This window comes from Camelus dromedarius, chromosome 16 (assembly GCF_036321535.1).
Source record: "Camelus dromedarius isolate mCamDro1 chromosome 16, mCamDro1.pat, whole genome shotgun sequence".
Taxonomy (NCBI): domain Eukaryota; kingdom Metazoa; phylum Chordata; class Mammalia; order Artiodactyla; family Camelidae; genus Camelus; species Camelus dromedarius.
Genome location: NC_087451.1, coordinates 56,765,686 through 56,776,985, shown reverse-complemented (window position 1 = coordinate 56,776,985; position 11,300 = coordinate 56,765,686). Strand labels below are relative to the sequence as shown.

Here is an 11,300-nt window from a genome sequence, read left to right as displayed (position 1 = left end):
GCAGGTCTGAGAACAGGGAAAGTTTTTTTAGGCATGAATTTTGCCTGGTAAGGAGATGAGGCAACCAGGGATGTGTTTAGAGCCTGACAGACCAATTCCTAGCCAGGAGCAGAGGATAAATGTGGTAGCAGAAGATGAAACTGCAAAATAGTTAAGGAGGACCACATCTGGCAGTGCTTTGAGTGGCTACCTGTAAGATGTGCTTGTAAGGAAGGTAGACCTAGGATCTCTAAGGCTGAGTCATGATCCTAGAAGTTGGTGGGATTGGGTGGGAAGGAAGGAAGATCAATCAGGAGGCTGGTGAGAGACAGCAAGGACTGAGATGGGTGGAGGTGGGGGGGTGATGGGGCAGGGGAGGGGTGGGTTTCAGAGGCATAGCCTGGGATATGGAAGCTGATTGGAGGTAGAGGGAAGGAAGGCAACTAGTACTGATAGAATACCTAGGATAGTCAACATGAGTAAGTTTTTGAGATTTAGAAAACGAAACAACAGTGGGTCTCCAGTGGAGAGAGCTGGGAAAGAATGACTAGATTTGGGAGAGATGTTGAGAGTTACCTAAATAAAGACAATAATAGAGCTGTGGGAGTTGTTTACACTGTAAGGGGAAGATGTGAGTGCAGGAAAAAACCTTGGGAACCACTGATGGAGATGACAGAGGCGGGCCTGCAGCTCTTCAAACTGCCTGACATGAGCCTCTGCTTTGATTTAGGTGGGTCTCTAAGGACAGAGAGGACATCTGATCATAAGCAATTGGAGAGGGAAGTAGAGATGCTCAGAAGTCAAAAGAAGCTGGAGTTTCGATGAGGGCATGGTCAAAAGCATCCAGGTCAAGGAAGATGAGGATTCAGACAGATCCACTGGACACAGCAGGGGGAAGATCACTGGAGACTATAAGGAGGGTCTGTGGGAAGCTGGGGGAAGAAGCCATAATTTATGGCTTCTTCACATCTGTTTCAAAGCCCTAACTCAGTAGAGAACTTAATGCAAAAGTTCAACACAGCACATTCATAGTAAACTTGGAGCTTACTTTGCATTATCCTCTGTGTGCTATGAAAAATGTTTTAGCATCTACTTTTCCCTTCAAGTTACAAAGATGCTACATAAACAGGTTTTCATTTCTTTTCTGATTCCAGCTCCACCCAGGAGACTAGGACCAATAAATTACATTGTCCTGGATTGTTTTATGATCTTCTTGACTCCTCTATTCTAGACTGGGTAGAGTTAAAAACATACTGAAGAACTCTGCATTTTTTTGACTTGGTTTGTCGCTGAGGATTCCCACCAGGACTCCATTCCTATTGGGAGTCCAGGACCGACTGTAAGAGAAACAGTGGTGGCTCTGGAGAGGTTTTGGGCAAAGGCCCTGAATCCCATCTTGAGGTGTCTGTACCTCTCTTTGCACAGCCCACTTTACTCCTGGGCTGGCTCATTCTCCACGTCCTTTACTTCTTGTTTCTCATTGGAAACCCTTTTTGAGCATCTTCTCAGACACAAACCTGTTGGCTTAGTCCCTGGATTACCATCACAATTTCTCCCCTGAATGTAGGGAGGCTGGGAAATTAGTAAATTTGCAACAGTTGCCTTATGGAACTGCCTGTGGAAACCCCTTATCTTGTTCTTATAAGCAGCTCCAACTGGGGCTGGCTGGGCATGGTGGGCCGGTGTTGATACTGAACAGTGTTTCTGAGTTTCTAATTCCCCAGCGGGTGCCTCTTCCTCTCTCTTTGGCATAAGTCAGTCCCCCTGGTCTGTGCGTGCCCAGTGATACCACTCCTGGTCTCTCCTGGTCATTTGTACACGTTAAAATATCACTAATTGATAAGTGGCTCAATATGTTCCTTTGCATTTCCCGAAGAATACATTTTACGTTACTCATGGTGAGAATTTCAGGTGTAGTACCTGGCCATCAGGGAAGAAGGTTTTGGAAAGGAGGATGGAGGCCTCTTGATCCCTTTAAAGTCCAGCCACAGGGAGGATGGCCTCAGCAGATCTACCCTGACTCTACTCCGTGGTTAAGAGTTTGCGTGTGACCTCTCCCACGGGAATAGCTTTGGCTTCCATAATAAAGAGTATCCTAAAACCTCAGCTGCAATTTGCTCACATCTGAAGACCAGAAGCTTTCCCATGGCGTCTACCACAATTACATGGGCAGGTGTAAAACCTTTCTGTGTGTTAGGATGTGATTTGCTCATCATGTTTATTGAAGGGTCATTGACTAGGAACAATGCCATTGCTTATTTAAAGGTAAGAACTCACAGCACACAGTAAGTGGAATAAATAAGAAGTAGCTGTCCTCCAGAATTTCTGGGAAGTTAATTGAAACTTGGCTTTTTTTCTCAATAGACCCAAATCCTCTTAACCATCATTATCTAAAGACCATGCAGCTATGCAGCAGTCATGGTCACTTCTAACGATATGGCAATGATTGTGCTTCCTAAACTCTGTCCTACATTTTTGAAGATCCAAGGATGCTTCCGGATTATTCCGTTCTGACTTAGATAGAAGCTACAGTAATGGTTTGAAGGATCCCCATGGACATGTTTATCGGTCTACAATGCAGTAGTCCTTTCCTACTCTTAAAAAAGTGCCATTGTCTAAATTTTTGTCTTTTGGAGTTTGGGGCATAGGAGAAGGGGAGAGAGAGAAAAGCAGATGAATCCAGCTATTTGCTTTATGTTCTCGGATCTCACCCAATAGGGCTTCAATCAGTTTGGTAGTGATTTTATACCAACACACCTGTTTCACTTCTCTCCAAAGGTTGAGATTCAGGTGGAAGGGGCAGAAGGATGTGGACTGTAAATGTGAGTAAGGATGTCAACGTCTTCAAAACGTACACTCTGGGAGATCATCCCTTTACTCCAAAGCTGCTGCCCTTTATGAAAGTATATTTGAAGTTCCACCTTGGAAATGACTTTTAGAATCACCCAAGAAAACATACATTATCACTTTACCATCACAATGTGTTTCTGACACATTAAAGAGGCTGCTCAGTTCGGTTGTTTATCCCATTTGCTAGGCTTGGTTCCAAATGAGACTTGGATGATTCCAAAAACAAGCAAACCTCCAGAAGACGAAGATTTGCCTTCAGTGAGGATAACCAAAAGAAACTGTCCTGGCCTTTGAGGGCAAGTTTGAAGAAGCGATGATCTGAGTGATGGCTGTATGGGAGGATTTAGCAGGTAGCTTCCAAAAGGAACTAATTTAAGGAGTATTTTTTTTTTCATATTTTGAGTACTGATAGATTACCCATAAAACCCTCATGGCTCATAGCTCCATCTGGAAGAGCATAATTGCAGAACATCTGTTTGTCAAAATGTCTTGATGGTCACAAGATACCATTTAGTGTGTAACGATGTGGTGGCTTTTAAGGTCACATCCTTTGGAAAACTGAACTCAGGTGTTTTGATGTCGAATCAACTAAGATTTCCTTTTTTCAGGCTTTTAGTGGGCATTACATTTTTCTCACTCAGTAGACTTCCTGTTGGGGGAGCTATACGCTCAAGTGTTAGAGTGAATGCTTAGCATGCACAAGGTTGTGGGTTCAATCCCCAGTACTGCCTCTAAAAACAAATAAATAAGTAGACCCTATAAGTAGACCCCCACCCCAAAAAGTAGACTTCCTTCCATTAGTGTAGAAATGACCCTTGGTTCTTCGATAGAGAACACACTTTCACTTCTTGGCCTGTTCTAATTTAGGAGGGGATGTTGTCCAGTAGAGGTGGAGCCCCACTGAACTGAATCCATTTGTGTATCATTGCATCTCAGTAGTGAGAAGATTGGAAGAGAGACACAATGTGATGGAGAGGGTGCAGCCATTGGAATCAGAGCGATCTGGGTTGAATGCTGGTGCCATCACGTAATAGCTCTGTGACCCTGGGCAACCTCCCCGAGGCTTGGTGTCCTCATTTGCAGACCCTGCAGGGTTTTGTGAGGTTTGAAGGAGATAATGCAGAGAAGACACTTGGTGCAGTGGCTGCCCTTCCTTCAGAGGAGGTGCTCCCAAGATGTTAGCTTTCTTAATGTTCTGTGAACATTGAATGGGTGCAGAAATGGAGCTGGGGGGATTACTGAAGCCCCGTGGGTGGAGGGTAGAATTGCCTCCATACAGCGAAGGGCCACTGAACTGGATTGGCCTCATCAGTCCTTTCTGACCTCAGCTTCCAGGATTCCCTCTGGAGCAGTCTGGTTTCCTCACAGAGTCCTTACTGAATATGAGCTGGAGGAGCTGAAGACCTCTCCTTGCTTAGGGGAAAGAGGCACAGAAGTGCCCTCCACTCTGGAGGACAGGGCACAGCTGTCGCTCTAACTCAACACCCTGTGAATAAGCGCTGTTGTTGGCAAGACAATGGGTTGGTCCCTTTGATGCTTTTCCTTAACCAACCAGCATGATTGGTGATGAGTCCTAACTTAGCAAGAAGCCAGAATAAAACATTTTATGAGGTCAAGGACTCGTGTGAGGTGGCTACATAAGCTGGAAAAATTGGTAAAGAGGGCCAAAGAGGGTAATGCCATCGTGGTTGCCACACCCACAGCTGACAGGATATAAAGACCTGGAAAGGGCTTAGCACCAGAGAAAAGGAATCAGGCTTTGGAACTGACCTTCTGAGCCCTGCTCTGTCCAGCACCATGCCTTATAGCTGCTGCCTGCCCAACCTGAGCTGCCGCTCCAGCTGCTCCTCCCGGCCCTGCGTGCCCCCCAGCTGTCACGGCTGCACCCTGCCCGGGGCCTGCAACATCCCCGCCAATGTGAGCAGCTGCAACTGGTTCTGCGAGGGCGCCTTCAATGGCAACGAGAAGGAGACCATGCAGTTCCTGAACGACCGCCTGGCCAGCTACCTGGAGAAGGTGCGGCAGCTGGAGCGGGACAACGCGGAGCTGGAGAGCCGCATCCGGGAGCGGTCCCAGCAGCAGGAGCCCCTGGTGTGTCCCAACTACCAGTCCTACTTCCGGACCATCGAGGAGCTCCAGCAGAAGGTGAGGGGCTGGGCACCCCGCTGCCAACTGGGTGAACTACTTATCCAGATTTACCATCCCCACTTCTGAATGGATTTAAGGGGGTTCAAAGCTAATGTCAAAAGCGATACAGAGGCCACATTGGCTTATGTATGACACGTTGTCTTAGAAAACCTACGTGCGAAGCCCCAGGAGGGAAGGCTACAGACTGAGAGGAGAGGATAAGGCATTAGACCGATATCAGTTTTAGCAATCTAATATTGCTTCTTACCTAAAACCAGATTGTTTGATTCTTTAGTCCTATTATGATATCCCAGTCTTGTTTTCAGAGCCTGTAGCATGAAAAACATAGCAACATGCACCTGAATTATTTCTTGGAGCTAGGAATTTCCAGAATGAATCCTCAAATATTTAAAGATTTTCAAAGCTGTAGTAAGAGACTGTCTCTAACAAAGCAAAAGAGCTACTGACTCCAGAAGCCTCGCTAATATGCAGAGACACATGGACCATGGGCCAGAGCAGGCGTGCATACAAGTTGAGAATCCGGGAGTAGAAGTGAGGAAAGGAAAGAGTTGGCATAAAAGTGGGACTTAATACATGATGTATATCAGGAAGGGCTTCTCAGAAGTGGCCATTTCTGAGCGCGGTTTGAAGGATGAACAGGAGTTTACATCGATTGCACAAGTCCTTGATTCTCTGAAAGAAATGACTGTCCATGATTCAGTGGTTCTGGCAAAGTGAATGCCAGAAAGAGGCTGTGGGACTTGAAAATCACACATTCATTGACCTGCATTTAGGGAGTACGAGGCACAGTGCTGGAGTGAGGGATAAAGTTCTGAGTAGGACAGTCCCTTTCCTTTGGGAGTTCACAGTCTAATAGGGGAGACAGACGTGGAAGCAGATGACCTCAGCAAAGGTGATGATAAGAAGTGTAACTGGCTACATGCAAGGTACTGTGGGAGCATGTGGAGGAAGCAACTTCCTGTAGAAACTGGGGATGGAGGGGGAACGTGGGTTATGCAGGGGGTCTTGCAAGGTGGATGAGAGCATCCCAGGCATTCCAAGTAGAGGCAGAAGCTTTGTGCAAAAGTCTTGTCCAGGAAAATATGAGGGGAGAGTGGAGAGAGGTCAGCAGGGCTGGAATGAAGGAGTGTGAATGTAGGATAACCAACTTGCCTTGGTTTGCTTGGGATTTTCCTGGGTTTAGCATCCCGGGAACCCTCTAGTCCTAAGCAAACTGGGACGCTAGTCACCCTCTGTGAGGGTTGGTACCCAGCAGGCTCAATATCCTGCCGGAAGCCAGAGGCAGACCGAGAAGAGAAGATTTCATGACAAAGGACACATTTCCTCTTGATGTTTCAGTTTTGGAATGATCGGTTCTATTAATTAATCCTCTCTTTATCCCCAAACTGAAAATTTGAGAAGATTCAAAGCTATTTGGAAGGAATGTGTATTTGAAAGGTAATTGCCCCTCACTTAAAGTGATAAGGCATTCATTCTTGCTATAACTAATTTCACAATGAATCCTGTCCCCAGATCCTGTGTAGCAAGGCAGAGAACGCCAGGCTGGTGGTGCAGATTGACAATGCCAAGCTGGCCGCAGATGACTTCAGGACCAAGTAAGATTTTTCTAATGATTGGAGCAAGCTAGTAATGGACAGGCAGAATTGCAAAGTGATGAACTCTGTCCTGGGAGCTTGCAAGCAGGAGCTGTCTGTGATGAGAGGGGGGTGATTCTTGCACTGGGTTAGTTAGTTTAAATGTCAGTTAATCTCCTCACTGAAAGCAAGAATTCTGTGTCTTAAGTTTAGTTCACAGCAGCCCAAGAAACCATCCATTCTTTCTCTTTTTCAGCTTTAGTGTCTGGACTGAGTTAAAAAGTGAATTTCACACCAGTCTCTGAATATAGTTTAGTCATTATCAGCCCATCAGAAAAAAGTTAAATGACAATGTAGGAGGCAAAATCCATTTCAGAGAATCAATCAGCTTTTCTAGGGATAACCATGACAATCCTAACAGACCTTTGTAGTTTTATAGAACTTTACAGTTTACAAGGTAGTTCTAGCCATGCCATTTATTCATCTTCAGGCCAACCTGATGACGCGATCGTCTGGTCCCCATTTTACAAATGAGGAATTCGAGACTAGAGAGATGAAGGAGCTTATCCACAGTCCTAAGGGCAGGGTTGAATCTCACTGCCTTCTAATTCAGTGCTTCTCTCATGATACCAGGCTGCTTCTCAGGGTGGTTGGGAAAGGATGGTGACTAATGAAGTTCACCAACTCACTTAAGAAGGCAAGAGGACAGGGCTTCATTGATAGCAGCCTGTGACTGGGCATCTTAGGCCAACCGCAATGAATTATAGATGAAAACTATACAAGGGTGCCCCGCCAATATCTTCTCTGTGGGTCTCAGGGAGGAAATAGGTCTTTTCACTCTGCACAGGGATATCTTCTTCCCTTTGAGAAAAGTTCAAAAAATTCCAAGTATTGCAAAATGTAGTGAAATTGACCAGGTTAGCCAAGTAAAGTCCAGGAAAAAGTCTTCTTCTTTGACTTCCTTTGACCCTTGGCTGTATGTAGGTACCAGACGGAGCTGGGCTTGCGGCAGCTGGTGGAGTCAGACATCAATGGCCTGCGCAGGATTCTGGATGAGCTGACCCTGTGCAAGTCTGACCTGGAGGCCCAGGTGGAGTCCCTGAAGGAGGAGCTGCTCTGCCTCAAGCAGAACCACGAGCAGGTGAGGGAGTCCCAGCCCCCAACATCCCTGTATTGAAATTCCTGTAACTCCCTTGAGTGGGATAAGGTGGTTCTTTGCTAAGCATCCTAGAGCTAACACAATATTTTGCTGGTTACTCAAAATACCCTCAGAGGATTGTTAGGAAAGCTTATCTCTTTTACCTAAAAGAGTATGATCAGCTGGCCTGTTTCCATTTGGGGCCCAGATATGTGGCCAAAAGGCCGCATAAAGGTCTTCAAAATACTTTCTACTGTTTGATCAGATCAATGATCCTCTGAATAGATGCTACGTTAATGACTAAGATTGGCAGGAGATAGCAAACTTTCTTATATCATGTGCCACCTAGATGTTAGAACCCAGCTTGGACAGAAGGATGGATGGATGGATGGATGGATGGATGGAAAAAATGGGAGAAATGAAGGAACTGAAGTAATGGTTGATTCAGACCTCATGGTAATACTAGGACATCAGATACATGTCTCAAACATTAGGTGAAGAAGAAATACCCCCTCATGGACAGTGTGTGATGGTAGAGAAAATGAAATAAATGGGAGGAGTTAAAACTAGTTTCTCTACATTTAAGTGGCAGCAAATATAAACCAGTTATTGTGCCAGGTTTATCAATGAGCAAAGGGAAAATACAAAAGAAATGATAGACTCTTGGAGTGGGAAGAAACATTTGCACTCATTTAATCAAGCAGCCTCATGATACAGATGGGGAGAGACTCAGACAGGAGGCCTGAATCACAAAAGGTATAACTTAGCTGAGTTTTACATCAACTGGGCTTCAACGCTGTCCTCATATGACATGTAGTCCTCGGATTCTGCGCCATCTGACAAGCTCTCCCGCGAGTGTGAACTTCGCTGGGGCAGCAGGGGAGTCACCTCACTCTGCTGCTTCAAAAGGATGGCTCTTTATAATCTGGGGAGAGACTGGGTGGGAGGCAGGGCAGTTCAGGATCCAAAACCTTGTCCTCCTTTCCTGACCTTTGGAATATAGCTGTTTCTTGTCCTGTTCAAGTTGCTGCAAGCAGGGGTCACGTGAGGTCAGGACTGTAGCTCCTAACCAAAACCCATTTCTACTTTTATTTTGTATTTCTGGTCTGTGAAAATCAACATTTAATAAAGGGAACTGACTTTGGAAACAAAACAAAACAAAATTTCTAATGCATCCTCTTCCCACCACGTTCGACTCCCTCAGGGAGAATTTAATGTACAGAATTCTTTCTGTGGGTTCATTCCTTTCTCTTCCTCCATCAGGAAGTCAACACCCTGCGTTGCCAACTCGGAGACCGCCTCAACGTGGAGGTGGACGCCGCCCCCACCGTGGACCTGAACCGCGTACTCAACGAGACCAGGAGTCAGTACGAGGCCCTGGTGGAGACCAACCGCAGGGACGTGGAGGAATGGTTCGCCAGGCAGGTGGGCATCTCAGCATGTGGACACTCAGTGCCCTTGGCCCCTCGGGGCCCTTCAGGCAGGGTCTGATCCTGGCTTCTCCCCTTTGGTGTTTCAGACAGAGGAGCTGAACAAGCAGGTGGTGTCCAGCTCAGAGCAGCTGCAGTCCAACCAGGCGGAGATCATCGAGCTGAGACGCACGGTCAACGCCCTGGAGGTGGAGCTGCAGGCCCAGCACAGCCTGGTGGGTATTGTTCAGCCTCCTGGTGAGAAGGTGAGGTCGGGGGATCAGAGTCACTGGGAAGCCCTTGGGGCCACGCTCTCCTTAACTCTGGAGGCTTGTGACTCCTTTGGAACCCATGGAGAAGCCATTTAAGGAGCAGATCTGTGACGTTTCTCACCTTCCCCTGTGCAGAGAAACTCCCTGGAAAACACGCTGACGGAGACGGAGGCCCGCTACGGCTCCCAGCTGTCCCAGGTGCAGGGCCTGATCACCAACGTGGAGCACCAGCTGGCGGAGATCAGGAGTGACCTGGAGCGGCAGAACCAGGAGTACCAGGTGCTGCTGGACGTCCGGGCTCGGCTGGAGTGTGAGATCAACACGTACCGGGGGCTGCTGGAGAGCGAGGACGGCAAGTGAGTACCTGCCAGGTGGCACCCCTGTGACGCACACACATAGTTCTCCTAAAGGACAAAACAGGGACTTTGCAGGTCAAGTTTCAGATGCCAATATGTCTGTAGAGACCAGAGTTGTATATTCCAGCAGCGGGGAGTGAAAAGTATTTGTCAGTACCTGGCCGAAAGGTATTTTCTGTTCCAAAAGATCCTCTTGAGGCTTGGCTATTTCTCTGCTGGTAAGCTTTTGGGTGCTGATGGATGAATAAAGCTTTGTACCTTCAAGGTTGGCTTGTCACAGCAAAAGGGAAAACAAAACCACCACCATGTGTATTTAAATAGTGCCTTTGGGTTTAATTCACACTTTGAAATCCATTGTTTCATGGATTCTTGTTGGGATCACTGAGGCAGGCAGAGTGGGAATCAGGACAACCACCTTATAGATGAGCATTTGAATATTGCAAAGGGGAGATGACTCAAAAACTCATAGGGCCCAGCACTTGTCCCCTAATAAGAGTATTTTCATGAACACGATCTGTTTGGGAGGTATTACCAATCCATCTTACAGGTGAGGGGACTGGGCTTTGAGGGACATAGGACTTCCCCATGACCCCAGGCTTATAGAGTGAAGACCTTAAGTCTTCTTTGCTCTTTTCCACCAAAGTCTACTCCTTTGTAGAAGGAGTGATCCGACTGAGACTTGGCTTCCGAAGATGTCAGAGAGTGGTTTTTGCTTGTTTCGCGTCTCCTTGGGTTGATGCCCCTCCTTACTTTTTTCATCTCTCTCATGGTGATGAGCTAATGATTCTGTGTCCCAGGCTGCCCTGCAACCCCTGCGCCACGAGCAATGCATGCGCCACAAATTCCTGCACCCCTTGTGGCCCACGCTCCCGCATCGGGCCCTGCAGCACCTTTGGGTGCTAGATATGCCGGGCTGAGCAGGAGGACGGTGTGAAGACAGAGGACCATCCATGGACCAGCCCTGCTCTCTGACAACCATCAGGCATGGGGCTCCACCCCAGGTACCACCATGATTCTGGAAAGAGAACAGACGTCCAGGCCCACCTGATCCTCCTCGTTCGAGGTTGCCCTCCTGCAGTTATTCTGTGAGCTAATGGTCTGACAAGTTAGGGCTGTGCAAGTCACGTGACGTGTGTTGTGGTTCTCTCTGCTGCTTTGACCTGCCCTCCAGTTCTCCAAATCCCTTTGTAAATCTCCTAATAAACTGCCCTTGCAAAGCAGTGATGACTCTTGTTTGTATTTGTTCCTTTCAAAGTCTTCACTCTGTGTGCATGTGCTGCTTATAAAAGCCACCTAAAGGCAAAGGCAGACTGCATAGTTTAGCCCTCTCCTTAAAGGTCTTCATCACCATTAATTATCATTCATTAAGCACAGTGAGTCCCAGCATCGACTCAGGCCAGCAGGGAACCAGTGGGAACCGCTAAGGCAAGAGTCCTCATCTGAATATGATAAACACATTCATCATGGGACCTTACTCAGTAAAATACAACGGTTAACCTTCTACAACGTTCCACCTTCTCTTTTCCAAGAGCCTACAAGAAGGACAGGAGCTAACATTTATTAAGCACCAACCA

The 11,300-nt window shown here is 47.0% G+C and overlaps 1 protein-coding gene across 1 annotated transcript; it reads left to right on the top strand.

The window, feature by feature from the left end:
- The first annotated feature begins 4,559 nt into the window (after positions 1-4,559).
- LOC105094049 (keratin, type I cuticular Ha3-I) lies at positions 4,560-10,946 on the top strand. The gene is made up of 7 exons (XM_010986000.3): positions 4,560-4,974; positions 6,490-6,572; positions 7,536-7,692; positions 8,953-9,114; positions 9,209-9,334; positions 9,506-9,726; positions 10,524-10,946. Exons 1-7 carry the CDS (start codon positions 4,627-4,629, stop codon positions 10,627-10,629), a joined length of 1,203 nt encoding a protein of 400 aa, XP_010984302.2. The 5' UTR covers positions 4,560-4,626; the 3' UTR covers positions 10,630-10,946.
- The last annotated feature ends 354 nt before the right edge of the window (positions 10,947-11,300 follow it).

Coding starts and splice junctions, on each gene's coding strand:
- LOC105094049 (XM_010986000.3), top strand. CDS start 4,627: ATGCCTTATAGCTGCTGCCTGCCCAACCTGAGCTGCCGCTCCAGCTGC. Junction 4,975..6,489: donor TCGAGGAGCTCCAGCAGAAG/GTGAGGGGCTGG, acceptor TCCTGTCCCCAG/ATCCTGTGTAGCAAGGCAGA. Junction 6,573..7,535: donor GCAGATGACTTCAGGACCAA/GTAAGATTTTTC, acceptor GGCTGTATGTAG/GTACCAGACGGAGCTGGGCT.